We start from the raw sequence: 20,896 nt of genomic DNA, 5'->3' as shown, positions 1-20,896 counted from the left end.
ACATGGCTTCTGTGAAAACAAAAGATACTCGAGACTGTTTTTAGGCAAGAGCTCAAGCATTGCATCTGGCATCTTCTAGGTCAGTATCATTGACTCAGACAGTAGCTATAACACGAATCGTTTTCCAGATCTTGAGATTTCTTTTAAGGTTATTATACCATATTAATATAAGGATGAGAAAAATCAGAAAACACTGATTAAAAAAAAAATCCCATATGAAACAAAATCCATTAAAGAAATGGGAAGTCAGTCAGTTACATTGGGGAGGTGTGATAAAGGAAATTACAGCATGAAAAACAAGTGCACCTTCCTGGAGCAAGCAACACATGTTACTGCACTGGTATTAAAAAGTTAAAAAGAAAGGAAGTTTGCTTTGTTACCAGTTTTAAGTTTTTATTTCAAATGGCATCTGGAGTGAAGATTTTGGAGCAAAGGATGGGAATTTTACAAATAACCACTAATATTAACTGGGGAGGTTAGGTGTTAATTGTTGGAACCAATGTGGGGCTAGCAGACTTTTAAAGAGAACAGAATTATTAGGTTAGCATTAAATGCAATATATATATATATATACCGAGCTGAAATTCTTTTGATTTTCCTTAACACGCAGTATTTCTGGCGTGTCTTGAACAACCGTAATTTTTCCTTTACTGCTTTTAAGGTCACCCTGGTATTGGAGCTATGAAGAAAGAGTAAACATCTTGTTAAGATCTCAACAATGATTTATATATTTTTAATTGTCCTATGTTATGCAAAAGAAGTTGAAGTCCCATGTTAAAAAAAAAAAAAAAAAAAAAGCCTATGCCACACTAATCATGGTCTGATATCCAGAGGGAAATTGTTTCATAAGAATTTTGTGGAGAAATTAATTTTGAAAAACCCTAAAACTTATGATGTGTCAAATTTCGTTATTCGTAAGCATCCCTTGCCTAGAATTAACTTTGAAAAAGATAGTTTCACCTGTAATGGACAATGGTGATAGTCAGTGATAGGAAGCCACCAATCAGAGGACAGAGAGATCTGTCATGCTGTGGTGTGGGGATGATATGTAGGGTGAGCCCGGAGAAGAATCAAGCACACATTTGCAGGGGCATAGATGGGAGAAGTAAAAGCTGCTCCCTGGCACCACTACAGGGTTGAGATACCCAGGCGTGTGTGCCCATGTGTGCCCTCCTTACTCTACTTGATCCCAGGCATCAGGAGCTCTGTGTTAGATTCAATGAAAACTTACAAGGCTGAAGTTCTTTTGGTTCTCCCGGACTCTCTGCATCTCAGGGGTGTCCAGAACAGTCTCATAATATGACATGGACTTCTCTGCATCTTCCTTGTACTTTTTCTGGGAATAGATATCGAGAAATAAGAATGGTGAACACCAAAGATATTGGATCAATGGAACCAGCCAGCTCAGCAGATGAAAAGCTCCTTGTACTTTCTTTAATGTTCGAGGATGTTAAAAAACCAGAGCAGTTGCTGTGGATTCCACGGCAAACCCATGTGTGCAGAGTAGAGCTGCTCTCCATACGGTTTTCAAGGCTGTGAACTTTTGGAAGCAGATTGCCAGGTCTTTCTTCTGAGGACCTCTGGGTGGACTTGAACCACCAACCTTTCACTTAGTAGTCTGGTTCTTAACCATTTGGGCCACCCAGGGGCTTTCTTCAAGGACATTAGGTAGTTTATAAAGCAGAACCCTCTCTATCAGTGAGAACTTTTCTTTCTAGGAGAACTGAGCCTGGGCATTTAATATGACCCACTGACATGGCGAAGCTGTTAGAAGAGAGACCCTTGCTGACTGGACCACAGGAAGGAAGTTACAGCCAAGGAGGCTCTTGGCAGGGAGATGGGGATACCTATAACGGCAATAATCTTCACTGAACTGGATAGAACCATTCAGCCAGGAACCAGAGTATTCCACAAGCAGGTGGAGAGGAGGAGGTTTAGGAGCAGGCCTTATTCGAAGAGCAATGAGCAGGTGTAGGCAGGACTGAAGCTGCAGGACTGAGTGGGTGGACAGGCCCAGAAGGTGCCTCCAGAACACACAGGGCTTTGACTCTGCAGAAACCATCCTGAAGGAGACTAACGACTCTTCTAGACAGACCTGGGGTGCCCTTATAACCAACCCATTCTGAACGGACCAGCCAAGGGCTGCTCTAAGCACATCATCACTTTTCCTTGTGTTTTCCCAGCCTAACCCTTGCCCTTGGTTAGAGAGGCCTGTCCTCAGGTGCCCCTCTTCTCCCAGACACTACACGGTAAATCCCCCAGGCGAAATGAATCGTCTCCAGTGATTCTGTGCAGCTAAACACTTGCTCTTGTTGTTGTTGTTGTTAGGTGCTGTCGAGTCGGTTCCAACTCAGAGGCCCTATGCACAACAGAACGAAACACTGCCCGGCCCTGCGCCATCCTTACAATCGTTGTTATGCGTGAGCCCATTGTTGCAGCCACTGTGTCAATCCACCTCATTGACGGTCTTCCTCTTTTCTGCAGACCCTGTACTTTGCCAAGCATGATATCCTTCTCCAGAGACTGAGCCCTCCTGACAACATGTCCAAAGTATGTAAGATGCAGTCTCACCATCCTTGCTTCTAAGGAGCATTCTAGCTGTAGTTCTTCGATGACAGATTTGTTCATTCTTTTGGCCAAACCAAAAACAAACCTGTTGCCTTCAAGTCAATTCCAACTCATAACAACCCTCTAGGACAGAGTAGAACTGCCCATAGAGTTTCCAAGGAGGGCCTGGTGGATTTGAACTGCCAACCTTTTGGTTAGCAGCCATAGCACTTAACCACTATGCAACCAGGGTTTCCGTTCTTTTGGCAGTTCATGGTATGTTCAATATTCTTTGCCAACACCATAATTCAAAGGCATCAATTCTTCGTTCTTCCTTATTCATTGTCTAGCTTCTGCACACGTATTAGGCAATTGAAAACACTGTGGTCTGAGTCAGGCACACCTTAGTCTTCAAGATAACATCTTTGCTTTAAACAATTTAAAGAGTCTTTTGAAGCAGATTTGCCAAGGCAATGCATTGTTTGATTTCTTGACTGCGCTGCCATGGGTGTTGATTATAGATATAAGTAAAATGAAATCTTTGACAACTTCAGTCTTTTCTCTGTTTATCATGATGTTGCTTATTGGTCCAGTTGAATTTTTTTTCTTTTCTTTTTTTATGTTGAGGTGTAAATCTCAGATTTACTAGCTTCAAAAACCCAGGGTGGGGCCAGGGAATCTACATTCCCTGTTGTTCATAAAACACAGCCAGGATAGGTAACTACTGCTTTAAAACAAAAACAAACGAGCAAACAAAAAACCAGACCCATTGCCGTTGAGTTGACTCTGACTCACAGTGACCCTAGAGGACAGAGTAGAACTGCCTCGTAGGGTTTCCAAGGAGCAGCTGGTAGATTCAAACTGCCGACCTTTCAGTTAGCAGTAGTATCTCTTAATCACTGTGCCACCAGGGCTCCAACTACTGCTTTAGGGTGCATTAATCAAAAGACAAGCAAAAATGCTAATTTGAAGAAAACAAACTTCAGACTCCTGACCATCACTGAAGATTAAACCAAATAAGGTATATCTTGATATATGAAGGGCATCCTACTTTTCTTCATCTCTGTACTTGTAAGAAGAGGCAGAGTCACCCATCAATCGGAGGGATCAGGGTTAAATTGTAGAGACAGTGTTGGTGATAGAAGATCAATCTCATTAAATAGATTGATAGTCCAAATCTGGGTGGTCTACTTTGTTTTTTTCCAGATTCATACATAAATCTTACATCAACATTATCAGAGATTTTACATGTTAAAAATATCAATTCATTAGTTGTGGGCTGTATTATTGATTTAGGAAATAATATTGGAGTCATTATTCCCTGTCCTTAAGCAGAGAGAATGTGACCCAGCTGGAGCTGGACTCAAAAGGACACATCAGCTGGACCCTGAGATATAAAGACAATGGTTAGGATAATCTTGGAAAATATCTTTTAGGAAACCTTTCACATAAGCCAATCAAACAGAACACAAAAGACATTCCATTCTTATCTTTTTCTATTAGCATTTAGTGAATAGAAAATTTGTTGGACCAGTGAAGAGCCTCCTGACTATCCTTACTGAAACCTATACCAATGATTATTAAGAAAGACAATTCAAATCAGTGTTTAGCCATCTGTGAAAAGGTAAAGCTTTCAATGATTTTGCCCATTGGTAATGTTAATATATACTGAGGATCCTGTAATGTTCCTCGGACTCAGACAGACATTGCTATGGCAGCATGCTTGTCTGTTTTTCCACTTTTGTTTATTCTGTAATATTACCTTGGACTCAGGCAGACATGGCTCTAGCAGTCTGCTTGTCCATTTTCTCATTCTTGCCAATTCTGTAATAAAGCCTTGGACTCGGATAAATATGGCTCTGGCAGCACGCTTGTCCATTTCCCTACTTTTGTCTGTCCTGTAATATTCCTTGGATTCAGGCAGATATTAGCTCTGGTGGCATGCTTGTCCACTTCCCAGTTTTGCCCTTTTGAATATATGCCAAACAAAACTTTCCTTTTGCTTTACTAAACTTGGTGATCTTTTATGCTACGGCATTATGTAAGAGTTCTTTAAAACCAAAACAAAACCCACTGCTGTCCCATCAAGTTGTGATCTCACAGGGTTTCTAAGGCTATAAATCTTTACAGAAGCAAACTGCTACATCCTTTTCCCGAGGTGTGGCTAGTGGGTTTGAACTGGTGAACAGCGGTTAAGAGCTAAGCACTTTAACCACTATAAGACCAGGGGTCCTCAAGAGTTCTTTTTTTAAAAAAAAGAAACCAAACCTGCTGCTGTCAAGTCGACTTTGACACATAGAGACCCTATAGGACAGAGTAGAACTGCCCCATAAGATTTCCAAGGAGTGCCTGGTGGATTCCAACTGCCAATCTTTTGGTTAGCAGCCATAGCTCTTAACCACAAGGCCACCAGGTTTTTCCAAGAGTTCTTTAGTACCTTAAAATTCCCTCTTATAATCCGTTTTGATTCTGACATTAAAAAAGTCTTAACTCTAACTCAAGCTTACATCACAGATGAATCCCTTCTTTTTTATTGGACAAAATTATGATTTGAAGGAACACCCTTTGGTATGAAGGCCTTTTGTTCTTCATGATTAGGGTGTATGAGTTATATTCTCATGAATACCCTTACCTGACTTGAAAGGTTCTTGACTTGTTGGGCATGAATGATCTCCGGAGTATCAACCACAGACGTGAAATTGGCTTTTTCCATTTCTGCCAATTGCTTGTATTTAATCTGTAAAAGAACATCCAACAGTTGGGTACATGTTTACAAGGTACACAAGATTTGTTGGATTTGTTTGATTAAGAGATGATCAATATTTCTTTCCCAAGAGGATTCATTCATTTAACATTCAACATTTTTCCTCTTGTGTTCAAACTTTATACTAAAGAGTAAGATAAGGTTGAGTCCTAGCTGTTGAGAGACTTACCATCTAGTTGGGTGTAAAAAGGGAGTAAGGGTAAGGAGAGACCTAAGCAACAGATAGTAAAGCATGGGCTGTATACATAAAAGTAGGAATGAAAAGTAAGCAAAAGACACATACCAATTAGTATTAGACAACGTGAGATCCTTAAAAACCATGTCTTAAATTTAGACCTTGAAAGGTGGGAAGAAAACAACCCCAGATATATTCTGGGCGCTGAATGACGAGTGTATTGACTAAGAAACAAGGGCTAATAAGGCCAGGGGGTCACAGTCAGCCCCAGCTCCAAGTACCAAGTTGATCCCTCAACTTCTGCCCTTTGCTCTGAATGCCCCAGTGGCTATAGACTCAGAAAGGCAGATGGTAGCAGGGCTGGCAAAGGGCTCTGATTCTTTCATTGGAATGGCTTCCATCAGGTAGATGTCCAAGGAAGACATTGTATACAATTGGTGTCACTGACCAACAAGTAAGAGAATGACGATATTTTGTCCTTATAACCCCAACTACTTTCTTGACAGATTGACACTGCATGGTAACACTGACCTGACTGGCAATATCAGTAGCATTCCTGGCTCTCATAAAATCAGGAGTTTCATTGGCCATGGCATTCAGGCCTCTTCCTTTGACTTCTAGCTCCAGGTCTCTCTTATACTCTTTCTATTAAAAAAAAAAAAAAAAAAAAAAACCGTGGCCATGAAGTCTTTCTACGGGAGCGTTGAAAAAAAAGTTACCTAACCTCCATTACTAGGTAATAAATGTACAGAGTGAGTAGTGAATATAAATCCACACAAGTGCCACCTCAGTTGTCCTGGGCAGTATTCTCTTGCTAGTATGCACCTTCACCATTCCATGTGTTGGATAGAATGGTGACTACAGAAGTCCACTTTAGTAAAGTGTTCTACTCGTGTCAACATCAATCAATATGAGGGCTCCTTTTGAATACTTCCAGCATTCTCTACTTAGAAAATTAAAATATAAAGCAAATTTTAAATCTGGTTTGGAACATAACTAGGATTAAAACGAGATGCACAGTGCTCCAGTGTGGTGTTTTTATCTGAGTGAGCGCACTGAATGTACCATGCTTAAATCAAATACTATTAGATAAGTAAGTAGTTCTGACAACCACTTGGGAACAGATTGCTATAACAGCAACTCATCAGAAATAGAGATATATCTTACTTAATTGTTAATAACCGTGTTGGTTATGGAACGGGAAACTTAAAAATTTTCTTTTGATCTCTTCTCTGTTTTTTGGTGTAACCTGGCTAAGAAGGAAAAGATATTCTGTTAACTATGTACCTGTTTTTGGCTGTGGACCTACCTCGTTGAGGATTTGCGTGGCGTTCTTTGCCCTAAGCATGTCAGGGGTATCTTCCATTTCAGTGAGGCCCTTCCCACGGATGCTTTCTTCTAGATCTTTCCTGTACTCTTTCTATGTCACAAAATAAAACCAACAACACTGACAAGAAAGTGCAAACTGTTCCTCTTTTGGAAAGAGCCAAAAAACAAAATAAGACCCTTCCAAATTTTAAACAGCTTAAAGTTTAGTAAGTAAAGATGTAGATAAACATAGGTTATAAGCTTCACCTGTTATTGTTAAATATCAAGAAAAAATAGAAATTAATAGAATGCTAAAGTAAGCACATTTTATTAGATATTCGATTAAAAAATTAGAAGAATTAACCTGGGTAACAGGTTAGGTGGCAGTACCAAACACATGTGAACCCAACTTGAAACCCAAAAAGTTAGGTGGTGATGAAAATGGTAGAAAGCACACACTGATGCATGTCATTAGTGCAATTATTTGGATCAAGAGGGAAAGAAAAGACCGAATGGGCACTACCTCGCTGGCTATTTTGGTGGCATATTTGACGTGTAATAAAGCTGGTGTGACCTCCAGGCCAGTCAGATTTCTGCCTTTAATGGACTCTTCATAATCTCTCCTATATTCTTTCTAATGTGAGTAGGAAGGAAAGACAAATTAAAAAGAATCTTTATTACAATTTATTTTCAATCCTGGAAAGAAAAAAAAAATTACAACATTTTCCATTTATGGCCTCTTGACTTGAATAGAGTCCTGTTTACGAGCACACATTTGAAACATGTCTGATTGTTCTGGAAATAATTTGTTTACAGCAAAGGTCCCCAAGGAAATGCAGAGGTTGAGAAACTTTAATGAACTCTACATTCATTGGTGTAACAGGACTGGGGCCAGTCCACTGGCAGAGTGGAATGAGGGATGTGCCATTAAGACACCATAGTTTTTGCTCCTGAAATCTTCCTGTACTTTTCTTAAGGTGACAAAGAATTCCATTTCATAATTAGAAATAAATGATTCAAGAAAAAAAAAAAAAAAAAAACACCTAGAGGAAAACAAGCCCGAGAGTACCAAAAGCAAACTTGGTCTTTTTCATAATCATGACCCATTTTTTAAATCCCTGAGTAGATAAAGTAGACAACGACGCGTAGAAAAATTTGTTGGCTTTTTTTAGAGAAAGGGCCACCGCTTCTCCCATCTCTGAATCCCTGTACTAGGCTATCTTCCACTAGCCTTGGAATAGATGTTGGAACTCCTTTTTTGTAACTTTTTGTCTTAATATAATTTAAAAGTTACAGAAAACTTGCAAGAACAGGACAAGAAACTCCCATAGAGTCCTGACTCAGATTTACCAATCATTTGAAACTATCTTAAAATTTTGATTATCTGGCATTCTGTGTACCAGAAAGCTCCATAAACTGCTACTCTCATTAAAAACTATTTATATATGTATATATATATATATATATATATATATATATATATACATATATACAGAGGAAAAGCAAAAAGAAATAAAAATTAAGACTGTCTCCCACTGAATGCAGACTTTCTAAGCTCTAAACAAGAGTCCATTCTTCTCCATCTTTGGTTAAAAATGAGGGGAAAAAAAAAGAGAGAGAGAGAGAATCTTAAAATGTCTCTGATTACAATTCTAAAATAGGAATTACGGCACCTTAACTTTTTATTTTCTGGGGTCTTGATAAACATCGTGATCCCTAATTCTCGTTTATTTGGCTTGGGGCATCCTTCTAAGGCTAGGCCATTCCAAAGCCCATGCTGTATCTATATAAAGGGGCCTTTCATTCATTAAAGAAAAATTCAAATCATACTCAATATAATTTGTTTCATTTTAGGAATAGTTAGCTATTCTAATTCTGTGAAAAATGAGTTCAAGTAAAACATATACGGTAACATATTCTATTGTGTAGGACATTTTTAGTAACTGAACCATAAGATTTCTGAGATGGAAATAATTTTAGTGATCACATGTTAAAAAGTGCCATCATCTGCCAATTTCGGATAACAAGAGACCAGTTGTGTTTGCGGACAGTGCTTCTTTTCATCAGCTCAATGGTATGTGTGTTTTTCAGGACTTACCCCACTCTGCATTTGCTGAGACTCTTTGGCAGTGATGTATGTTGGTGTTTCAAAGTCCAGCATGGGCTTGCCTCGTTCCTTTTCATACTTTTCCTTGTATTTCACCTAGTGACAAAAAAAAAAAAAAACTTATCAGTAATCTCTCGTCTGGTCAGCTCCTTGACAGAGACTTTTTTTAGGGGCTGTACTTTTTAATGAATCTATTATGTTCAATTGGGTAGCATCTCGTCACCATTCAGAAGGGTCCTGTTGTGTTTCAGATCCAGCACTTTTTTGTATTTCCTGGAAGGAAAACACCATTACTGCCTGCAAGGCATAATTAGGATGTTTGTTCAATTCAAGGAGACAAAAGAATCACTGCAGAAAAAATCAGCTGGAAGAAATGCTGACGCAAGGAAATACACAGGGAAAATTACCCACCAATAACTTTGGGCGAAGTTCGATATGCACAAGATGTGAACATTTTAACAACAGTGTTAGTCAATATTTCTGAAAAAAAAAATGTCCAGTTTTTCTTGATAAGAACATTTACCAGAAACTTGGGGTCTTGATTTAATGGATAACATAGCAACTTTGTATATAAAAACTCTCTATGGGTCATAATTGACCATGTATTTAAAAATGAAAACGTGACATTCTTAAAGACCTCTTAAGGCTGTTTCACAAATGCGGTCTCCTCATCCTGCTGACATGTGATTAGGAGATGGGAGAACCATGTTAATATGCACATTTTACAGAGGAGAAGTTGAAAGACAGAGATGCAAAGGACCTTGCTGAAATTCACACAGCATCTCAGTAGCAATGCTTAAATCTCAGCTCTCCTGGCTATAACAAGGTCTGGACGGTCGACAGAATAGAGGCCTCAGGCATATGCTGCTTGCAGATGATACGAGGACATTTCTAGTCTCTTAGTCCTCTTGGTTTAATGCCCAACAGGAAACTAAATAAAGCTGAATTTGGGAACTAGGAGGTCACATGATAGCAAACACTTCCTCTGGACTCTTTCCTCTGAGACTCTTCAATTATTTTACAAATTTAGCAACTTATTCGATACCTATAGATTCCTTCAGTGGCAGATCTGATCATATCACTTCTCTGATTAAAATCCTCCTAAATGGGAATTGTACTCTTTCCTAACCGAGGACGCCAGCCTGTGGTGCACATTGGGACTATTGTAAGGGGTACCATCATCGCTTTTGTAACAATCTTTATACTTCCAGTCCCCGACAGTAACCTGAGCAGCATACATGGCATGCATATGTACTATTTCTCCAATATATGTAGGTGCTGTTATAATTTATAACATCCAAAGTTGTTTCAAAGTGTTAGTAAATTCAAAAGTCCGTTATATCTTCCACCACTTTCTCAGTGCAGCTGCTAAAAGTATAACTGTTATCCTGGGGGATCCAGGAAATTTGTTGACACTGTAGATGAATGAGCATTAGGGAAAAAGTCAGTCTCGATCAACTTACTATACTCTGTATATCTGTGGCCTCTTTTAGATGAAGCTGCTCCAGGTTATCAGGAATGGTGTGGTAGTGGCCTTTACTCTTCTCATAGTTCTTCTTGTACTGGTACTGAGGGGAAGACAGAAAAAAGGCAATTGGTGGACAAGATGCTCAGCGTTCCAGTTTTTCCTCTTTAGTTTAGACATTCCCACAGCAGCATTGTCATGACCAAATTAAAATTAGCAAACACTAAGTGGTGGGTTAAAAACAGTTTTAAAAGATGAAAATATACGTTAAGTATTGTCAGTTAATACTAGAGGTAAACACTTAAGTTGCATGGCTTGAATATACCAAGTAGGCTTTAAAAGTGAAAGAAACTATTGCAGACAGGAATTCTATGTCCTTAAAGGAGGAAAGGGCTTCGTTAATTCAAAGAAAAAATAGTTTAAATGTTCTAAAAATAGAAGCATTGTTACATTCTGTGAGGTGTTATAGTCAATGGAGAATTGGGAGATTAACGCTGCAATTTGGAAGAAGACACTCAAACACAAGAATAACTTTCTAATAAATCTGTTCTATCAGTAATTTTTTTTTTTTATCAGTAGCAGAGAAGGAGATGCGTGTGAGTTCAGGGAAGGAGTTTAGTTGCAAATGGGTGAAACTAGCTGTTTCAGGAATGAATGATTGAGCTTACAGAACTGGCAAGGTGGCTGGTATTCAGGACATGATTCATTATCAGCGATTCCTTCATGTCAGTCACAGGTTTGTGAAGTTTCTTTAGGTCTGCCTTATATTTAACCTGCATATGAAGGAAAAAAAAGGAGATTACAAATACAGGAAATGGAAAACAGTGCTGTTGGAGATCATAGCGACATATCACATCGTGAAACAAATGCTGCAGAAGGCAAGGAAAAATATACCTCACTTGTGAGATTATTAGCATCTTTCATGACTTTGTAGAGCTGGCTGTCTCTTGGATTGTATTTTGGCGTCTTGCCCTTCTCTTTGTCGAAATTTTCTCGATATTTAATCTAACAGCAAATGCAAACATCCAAATTATTTCTGAACATCAATCAATTGAAGGACTGAAGAAATGGCAGAGATACATAGGCCAAAGACTATATGTTATACGTCAGGTGACAATATCATTTATTATCCAAACTGGGACTTTCGTCAGAGTAAAAGAAGGCACTATTAATAGTTATGCTGGGACAAGAGGCAATCAAAATAAGATCAAGTGATGAAATAACATAATCTTAGATTATATTATTATATATTATCCAGAGGTATAAAAGGTAAGTACCTCTTTCTAATGCAAAACAAAAATAAGTGGAAGAAGGCTTCAGGCTAAATGTAGCAAAGTAATCTAATATATTTGATTTTGAGCATTTTGGACTTCCTAAATTGGAAAACCAAAAGCATTTTAGGTCTGCTGCAAGGAATTCAAAGAGCAGTTGCATATGATCAGGAAAGGTTAGAATTAAGAAATCTGTTCAATTAGAATTTATTGTGATTTCAAAATAGCAGTTTGGCTATATAATTTTAATTTTTTAAAACTTGACAAATAAGGTACAACTTCTGAGTAAAAAAGAACAGAATTTGGGGGCTATTGGCCTCCAGTATGATGTCAGAATAGAGGTAAGAAAGAAGTGCGATACTTTAGAATAATTAGAAAAATAAGATTAAATATACTTTTAGGATATATGAAAGTATATGCAAAGATTATGCAAAGGACTAAATACAATTTTTTCTTTAAAAGTCAAATGCCTGACAAATATTTGCTCAATAAATGTGTTTTGACTGAATGAACAAATGAAAAGAAGAGTGTGTCACTATACTTAGGTAAAATGTCTAAGGAAGTTGATTCATTTATAAGAAATTCAGCAGAATAACTAAAAGTGGCAAACATTTCCTTATTAAAAAGCAGCCTGATGGATTTGTCAATAATATTCTAGAATTAAGTCCAGAAGTAGAACTCTACTAATGATTCACTCTAGGAAGAATGAAAAATGAGCTAGTTCTAGATGTTAGCCAAACAAAAGGGCTAATTTTTTGACTTTCAAGGAAACCTTGAGTTTCTGTTACTGGTAATAGGAAAGATTCACTCTTTGAAGTTAGCATATCGGAGTCCAGTAACCCAGGTATGTCACTCTGTAGACATTTAAAATCAGTACACCTTACACTTCAGCACTGGACTTCACTTCCCCACAACTTTACATATCCATCAGAACAGACATAAAATGAGACCACTCAAATGCTAAAAACAATTCTGAAATCTGCCACACCAGAGAAAATGCATTCACAACATTGAGACTCTTTTACTTTGAATAATCCCACAGTGGAAATGCGTAGAAAAACTAAGCATGCAGAACAAAGCACCATGATCAGGCACACTGAGACAGACACAGACGAGGAAGCAGGAACGCCAGAGAATAGGACAATATTTAAATAAATGCTAGAATGGTTCTTCTTTGACAGGAAATTCGCTCTGGAAAGAAAGAAATGGAAATCCTACTAGAGAAAGTCAGAGGTGGTGAGCAGGGGTCTGGACCACAAGGGGACTTTTCCTAGGGATGTAGGAACCCATAAGAATAGGAAAAAGCCCAAGAGCTGTAAAACACAGAAAAGTAAAGTAAACCAGAAGCACAGAGTGAGACTGGGGCAGAAGAGATACACAGGCCCTCCTTGGATGAGAATAAAATAGGCTTCTTTTAGGAAGATGCAAAAAGTCCTCTTTTTATCTTTAGAAAATAAGAGTTCTTTTCTGAAGAAATGTTTATTTGAAGAGCATCATGTCCTTCGGTGTCACTTCAGTTCTTTTTCTTCTGTACATGTCACGTTAAAAAAAAAAAACTAAACTAAAACCAGAAAACCAGTTGCGTTTGAGACGATTTCAACAACAGCAACCCCAGGTGTGTCAGAGTAGAGCTGTGTTCCATAGGGTTTTCAATAGCTGATTTTTTGGAAGTATATCTTCAGGCCTTTCTTCTGAGATGCCCCTGGGTAGACTCAAACCTTCAACCTTTGGAAATCATTTGCACCACCCAGGGACTCCTCCACAAGAAAGCCTCCAGGAAATGCAGTCCAGCATGACTACTCACATCTGAGTTCAGTACTTCCGGCTTACTTTTTGGCTGGATCCTATACATTTTGAAAAATAAGCACACACATCCAATTCAAGACCTCAGGAATTCTCAGAATGGTGTACAAGGCAGTAAGTGTAGTAAAAGCATATACATGTTGGCATTAAGGAAGAGTAATATCTTTTCCCCCCTTTCTTTTAATCATGGAACTCTAAGCAGCAATGGCACAAGGCCATGTATCAGCAAGTAGCAGCACCGGGGTTTCACAATCCTACCAGGCTCAGATGGCAGTCTACTTTAAATGTAGCGTAGTAAAGTGATGTTAAATTAGTAGCCCTTTCAAAGTTTAATTGTATTTAAAAGTCTAACATTCAAGTTTTCAGCTCTTTTTCAGGGAATAGAGCTATATGTTGGTGCTTCTAAAGACTCAAAAACAGGCTCAATAATGAGAACATTTCTTGCTTTTAAGACTGTAAAACAAAGGGTCAAAAAACTGTGAGTAAAAGAGTTTTAAACATCTAGTCCTGTTGATTCGAAATGTGCCTGAATGAGAGGCTGTATTAAATACCAAATGTATTAAGTATGAAGAATGGTAAATATCTTCAGGAGAAGCAATGAATGGTTTTCTTTGTGTGGTTCAAGATGAGATTCTCTGTTTTCATTTCATCTTTTAAGTTGATCACTATTAGCTACCAAAAGTATATTGGGAGGTTATTTCCAAGTCAAGTCTATCTTCCTGTGCCAAGTGGCATGTTCTAGAGAGAGAGTTTCATGCAGGAAAAGAGGATAGTGTGCAAAAGTAGATCCTTTACAAATTTCCACAGCATTCTACACGTTCCAACACAAAATCAACAGAAAAGAGTGCAACTTGGTCAGTTATCTGACCAAGGCCAAGAAAGGAGACAAGAGAAAGACAGAAATATCTATTTGCTGGTGCCAGTCTTACATCACTGATGAGCACATTAATTTTCTTAAGATGCCTCATCATAGGGGTGTCATAAGATGCGGCGCCGTGCCCGTGCCCTCTCCTTTGGTCTTTGAGGTATTCCACCTAGAGTATGCGGCAAGACAGCAAAGTCAGAATGGGGAGACCCCACATGCAGCGGAAACCCCTTTGGGCTAGGGATCACACGATGAAGATGCCCAAACTGTGAATCCAGAGGCAAGCCTTTCACAGGACGTGAATGAATGCAGGAAGGTGAGCCTTTCACAGGAAGTGAGCCCAGGAAGGTGAGTTCATAAAAAAGATCTGGTTGGGCCCCATTCTCCATGCCATAAGATTCACTTATGATTAGAAATATAAGCCTCTAGATTTTCACAAACAGTAAAACTTTTTGAAAATTTCAACCTTGAAGTCATTTCTTTGTTTTTAACTTAATAATTAGATGACCTTAAAGAAAAAAATTTTTTAATAGGATCTTATTACATGTCATCACTTTTAGAGATTCCCCCAGGTTTTGTGTGTGTGTGTGATTTCATATCTTGTTCTCAAATGCTTATGCAATTCCATTAATTTATAATAAATATACTGCATCGGGTTTTTTAAATGAAGAACTTTAAAGAAATCATATTGTAATTAGTCATTCGAACCTTCTGCTTCTTCCTAACTCCAAACTCATTTTGAGGTTCTATCACTTGGCAGTACTAATTTGTATATTCTAAAAGGTTGGAATTCATCTTTGGAATTGAGAAAGACAGTCCATACGGCAATCAAATTACCCAAAACTATTTCCTCAAGCAAATACCTGAGAGAACAGTTAATGAACAAATTAAAGTTGCATCTTTAAATTGGAAGAGAAGATATTCTTGAGCTCAAGTTCTAGGGAACCCAAACTTGTTCCTTTGAGAGATCTGGTGGTAGATCATGGGGTCTATGAGCTAAGGTTTAAAAACCTGTGATAATATGGGGGTATCGCAGATCATGGGAAAATAACAAGAAAAATAGGTAATATGGCAACCAGTTTTGGTCAGCGTATTTCTGAGTCCATCTTCTTCCCAATAATATGAAATCTGATAGAATGAAGTGTTCCCCCTCAACATCCTGTGTATCCCTTTATCAAACACTTACACCAAATTATAGTTATTTATCCACAGACATGTAGTCTGAAGACATTTGGTCATCCTCCCAGTTCCTAGCCCAGGCAGTCAATATACATTATGTTGTATCAAAGACTAAACGTGACTGCATCTGGTTGGATTCCAGAAGTTAGAATTTCATGACTCTTGCTAACAAATCTCCCACAGGTGACTCAAGTCTGAATCAGACTCTTGGGATGCTGTTCTTATTGCCTGGGTAGAAGTTTCAGTAGGACCTCATGTGCTGATGTTTTTGTCACATGAAGATTGTTAAACACACAGACACCTAGACACATACCCATAAATGGGAACGTGAAGAATCAGAAAGGGCTGGACAGATTAGTGGGAAACACTTCATGATAAAACTTTTTAAAGCCTGTAGTGCTATCTAAGACCCAGTGTCTCTTTGATTGCTAATATTCCACCTCCATTCTGGGAATCACTTCCCCCTGCAAGGTTCTTTTTATGCCCTCCTAAGAGCGGCTGCTTGCCTGTCCAGATTACCTGGCTGCTCAGCTTGGCTGCCTTCTTGGCCATTTCAATGTCTGGGCGACCAAGCATGCTTAAGCCATGACTGCCTTCCTTGCGGTGTTTAGCTCTGTATTCCACCTGAATCAAAGAAAACAAAAATTGGGCAACACGTTGCACATGATGGGAGCCTTGTCTGACTTGTTGGTGGTAGCCTTGGGAATGGGGACATTTTAGGCACACCCTTACCTCACTGGCCTGTTTGGCTGCTTGCGTGGCCTTCTTAATGTCTGGTCGATCTGCCACTGTGGTATAATGCAGATTCTCTTTGGCATCTTTTTTGTAAGCAACCTTTATTGGGGAAAGATAACAATTACTCACTTGAGTGATACACTGTCTTTCAAAAAGTTCTTACAAAGCACAGGCAACCTTTTTTACTTAAAACAAAACAAAACGAAACAAAACCCAAACCCGTTGCCATTGAGTCGATTCTGACTCATAGCAACCCTATGGGACAGGGTAGAACTGCCCCACAGTGTTTCCAAGGAGCGGCTGGTGGATTCGAACTGCTGACCTTTTGGTTAGCAGCCAAGCTCTTAACCATTGCATCACCAGGGCTCCTTTCACTTAAAACCAGACCAATTCCCATCATTTTTTAAACTACTCGATGAAGAAGTCGGGGTACCCTTCGCTGAAGCAAGCCCTCGCAGGTACCAGATTAGGTTCCACTGCTCAAAGGGGACTCTGAGAGCATGAAGTGGGGGAACTCACGTTACTCTGCTTCTTGGCCACTTCCATAGCGTGTTTCACCTCTGGTGGCTCCAGCATGATAGAGTAGTTGGACTTTCCTTTCTCCTTGACATACTTCTTTTTGTAATTTGTCTAAACACAGCCAGAATGATTTGTGTGAGTAGAGAAAGCTGGGAATAAAATTGATTTACTTGAAGAACTGTGAGGAGATCTCCAGAAAGATACATGGTTCCCCATTTTGACATTAATCTGAGTCTTAGATCGCCAACTCATGTTCTAATTAGTTCTTCCCTGTAATTTCTGTCCCAGAATCCAACACTAGAACCACCCAGCAATCTTTGGGGAACTGGTTACAAGCAAAATCCAACTGTTTTATTTAAGATAGAGCCATAAGGGACTCACAAACTATAATACCATAGTTACTACAGCATTATTGGTAAGGATATCATGGACAGAGACTGTTGAAGTAAAAAGAGGTGATTATACTTCTCTAAAACTGAAAGTTTGGTGGTTCGAGTCCATCCAGAGGCACCTCAGAAGAAAGATCTGGTGACCTACTACTGAAAAATATGCCATTGAAAACCCTGTGGAGCACAGTTCTACTTTAACATACGTGGGGTTGACATGAATTGGAATTAAATTGATTGCAACCGTTTTTTAATTTATTTTAAAAAATTATTTAGCAGTATAAGGATAGGAAAGACCACTCTTAACTGCCAATGCTTCCTCCCCATATTAACACTAGGCCAGTAATATCTCACATGGCTAGATAACATATCCTGTGGCAAAATTCACATTTACCATAATTGCCGTAAGTGGAAAGTCAATAATATTAGATTTTTTTTCTTAACCAGAGTTCAAGATTCACAGATTAGTATTGGTGGTGAGAGGAAAGTTACATAAAGGAAAGCATTTGTAAGCAAAAAGGCAGCTTACAGTCCATCCCTGGATTCTAAGGAAAAGTGGCACAGCGGCTGCCCAGAGTCCTGTGGTGGTCACTTACGTCACTGACATGCTTGGTCACTTCCTTGACATGAACAGTGTCACGGGTCTCTGGCAGTGTTGTGTACGAGCCCTGGGCCAAGTGCTTCTTGACATGGTCCTTGTACTTGTTCTGAGGGAATCCACAGAGAGCTTGTTAAAGCACCTGCCTGGGGCATTAACCTGAGAAGGAAGCGGAGCATATGGGCCGCGGCATGGTTACCTCGGACACCAGATGGCTGACAGTCTTTGCCAGTAGGATCTGAGGAGTGTCGGGCACAGCGTGGCAGGTTCCTCTTTCCTTGACATGTTTCTCTTTGTATTTCAGCTATAGGGGTGAAACAAACAAAACCAATATTTCTTTAGCTCCTCTGAGTATCCTGCATATTTTTATCTAGCCTCCAAACCACTAGATATAGCTGGGAGAGCAGTACCTTTGACACACTAGGAATCTTAAAACTCAATGAAAGATTTGATGTTTGGAAATCTCAGGAAATATTCAAAAGGGATTTTTCTTTTTCTCTTGCAAACGAAGCTTTTTACAGCAATCAAAATAGATCTCACGATAAATCTTTACGCATAGAACCTTTAGTTCAAAGCATTTTTCAAATATGTCAATTGACCCTCCTCCTAGCCTGGGAAGGCATTATTCCTTGTTTCTAGCTGAGAAAACTGCAACATCAGAAGAGTATAATCCTACAGAAAATAAATAGAAGGCTTCCATTCAGAATCCAGGCAGGGCTTCAGGTTTCTAATTCTTGCTGTGTGAATGGTCTTGGGGTGCAGCATAAATTGACAGTGATCACTTGGATGTGAGAGCTTCTGCAAGCTTCTGCCCTGCTCTGCCATGTCACTGGTGTCTAGTCATGACAGGGTCATATTTCAGGACCCACACCCGAGCTCCTGTGGGAGCAACCCTCCTCTGTCCTTTCCTGGGTGCCCCTGGGGACTGTGGTACAGAAGATGGAAGGCACTGGATACTTACGTCACTTTCGATCAAAGAATTCCTCAGGGCCAGGACCATATCTTTATCATCAGTGACAGAAAGCTTGCAACCTTTGAGGAACTCTCGGTCCAGCTTGTATTCAAACTGTTAACAGAAGAAAGGCAGAAGAAGATGGGAAAGGGTCCTAGGCACAAGAGGATGGTGGGCATCTGATTAAATCTATAGAGAAGTTCCTCTTGAACGGACTAATGAGGTCTTGCTAGCAGAATGAGAGGAGGGGCTCCCTGGCCCCCTCACTGCCTACTGGGCCCCTCCTTTCCAGCCCAGCTGCCAGGACAAAGCCGTCCCAGCTTGCTCTCCCTCCTAGTTCTCCCCAGCCTCAGTTAGGGCTCTGACTCATTTGGGATAACAGGCTCTGCGGCTAGGTCGGCTTCCTAAGCTGGTCTTCCACTCCTCACAAGCCTACTGTTCTTCGTGAAGGTAGGGTTAACATCCACCACAGTGGCTGTTATGAGTGACTTTTTTTTTTTTTTATTTTCTCAGGTGTGTCATGGACTTATGATTGTCTTTGCCTCTACTGTCTTACATCGCTTTGCTGCAGGGATGACTTGGCTGCCTGGATGAAGTCGGGTCGGTCAGGAGTCCACCTCCAGCGGGCTTTGTTTGCTTCATACAGCTTCTTGTAGTCCAGCTATTTTTTAAGGAGATGAAAAGGAAACCCTTCATTCAGCAGACAAAATTCATAAACACACAGCACACAGGGGCTCATCTTGCATTTGAACACACCAATTTGTAAGACGAGAGAGCCCCAATTAAAATTTCTGTACACTTTCTGCAGCTAGTCAGCCACTCAGGAGGTCATTTGGTAGGATCCTCTAGTCCCAAAGTGTTGAAGAAAAAAAAAAAAAAACACGCACACATACACAGTTGCCATCCAGTTGACTCTGACTCATGGCAACCGCATGTGTGTCAGAGTAAAACTGTGCTCCACAGGATTTTCAATGGCTAATATCTCAGATGTAAGCCAACAGGCCTTTCTTCCAAGGAATCTCTGAGTGAACAGAAGTGCCATCCTTTTTTTTTTTTTTGCATGTTAACATTTGCCAACCCAAGGACTCCAAAATAGAAAGAGGCTAAAATTTAAAAAGGCCTCCAGGTGAAATGACTCTATAATCTCTCTAACTGTGCTAGTCTAGCATAATCATCTTCAGAGTGAAGTTCTTTTATTTCTAAATTCAGGCTTAATTTTCTTTTTTAAAAAAAATCATCAAACACATAGTATTTATTTCATGCTAAGCACTTTTCTAAGTGTTTTATAAATACCAACTCATTTAATCTTTATAACAGCCCTATGAAATAGACAGCTGAGGAACTGCCCAGGGGAGTTAAGTAACCTGCCCACAGTGAGACAGCTAGGAAATGGCAAAGCAGAGATTCACATCCAAGCAGTCTGGCTTTGGAAGTGCTCGTGTGTTTGGTTGACTTTCTTCAGGGCTGGAGAATCTAAGATGCGGAAGGGCATTGTTTAGCCCCAAAGCAAGTAGAATTTGAGTGTCCTTGGGGAGGGCCTGCACTATCAGTCACATTTCTTTCTCCATTCTGTTTTTCTCTTTGTTTCCTTTCTCTTTTTTAATTGAGGCTTCATTTATGCACAGCAAAATGCAAACACTTTATGTGTACAATCTGATGAGATTTTTTTCATTTCATTACGGAAATTTTCAAACACACAAAGGAGTTGCAAGAATATAATAGACAATATTCATACAACCACTACCTGGATTCTACAGTGTACATTTGACTGCATTTGCTTTATCCCACATCTATCTCTCTACCCAATCCATCCTCAGGCCACCTTCAAGCCACCTGTCAGTTCCTAATGGCACTTCGCTTTGTTGGCCCTAGTACACACATGGTCTCTCTGGCACTAGTGGGCAATTAGTTGGATTATAATGGTTTCAGTGGCCTGGTGACACAGTGGTTAAAGAGCTTAGCTGCCAAGCAGAAGGTCAGCAGTTCAAATCCACCAGCTGCTCCTTGGAAACCCTACAGGGCAGTTCTACTCTGTCCTATAGGGTCACTATGAGTCGGAATCGACTCAACAGCTATGGTAATAATGGTTTCGTTACACTAACCATTTATACATTTTTAAAAAGTCAGTGCTCATTTAAATGCATACAACTGTTTCTATGGTTGAAGGTTTAAGATGTTCCACCACAAAGAAAAGCGTCAGTGCAGGGAGTATCTGAGTGGAA

At 39.6% G+C, this 20,896-nt stretch overlaps 1 protein-coding gene across 24 annotated transcripts in view; it reads right to left on the bottom strand.

Moving 5' to 3' along the window:
* Nucleotides 1–20,896, bottom strand: part of NEB (nebulin) — a 216,183-nt gene that overhangs the window by 26,380 nt on the left and 168,907 nt on the right. For 21 of the 24 annotated variants that reach the window (XR_010322314.1, XM_064287138.1, XM_064287137.1 and 18 more), the window contains 18 exons: nt 19,231–19,335; nt 18,684–18,788; nt 17,922–18,026; nt 17,721–17,831; nt 16,739–16,849; nt 16,217–16,318; nt 16,004–16,108; nt 14,370–14,474; nt 11,261–11,371; nt 11,035–11,139; nt 10,365–10,469; nt 8,893–8,997; nt 7,318–7,428; nt 6,796–6,906; nt 6,018–6,131; nt 5,180–5,284; nt 1,232–1,336; nt 575–679 (listed from right to left, as the gene is read on the bottom strand). Coding sequence is in view for 23 of the 24 variants with exons in the window: in XM_064287138.1 (XP_064143208.1) it covers nt 575–679; nt 1,232–1,336; nt 5,180–5,284; nt 6,018–6,131; nt 6,796–6,906; nt 7,318–7,428; nt 8,893–8,997; nt 10,365–10,469; nt 11,035–11,139; nt 11,261–11,371; nt 14,370–14,474; nt 16,004–16,108; nt 16,217–16,318; nt 16,739–16,849; nt 17,721–17,831; nt 17,922–18,026; nt 18,684–18,788; nt 19,231–19,335 (1,926 nt within the window). In the remaining variant the exon portion in view is untranslated. The remainder of the gene's footprint in view (nt 1–574; nt 680–1,231; nt 1,337–5,179; nt 5,285–6,017; nt 6,132–6,795; nt 6,907–7,317; nt 7,429–8,892; nt 8,998–10,364; nt 10,470–11,034; nt 11,140–11,260; nt 11,372–14,369; nt 14,475–16,003; nt 16,109–16,216; nt 16,319–16,738; nt 16,850–17,720; nt 17,832–17,921; nt 18,027–18,683; nt 18,789–19,230; nt 19,336–20,896) is intronic. The other 3 variants (XM_064287143.1, XM_064287150.1, XM_064287142.1) reach the window with 1 other exon arrangement.

Source organism: Loxodonta africana, chromosome 6 (genome assembly GCF_030014295.1).
Source record: "Loxodonta africana isolate mLoxAfr1 chromosome 6, mLoxAfr1.hap2, whole genome shotgun sequence".
Lineage (NCBI taxonomy): Eukaryota > Metazoa > Chordata > Mammalia > Proboscidea > Elephantidae > Loxodonta > Loxodonta africana.
Note: the sequence above shows the minus strand (reverse complement) of the source record. Positions and strands in the feature narration are given on the sequence as shown.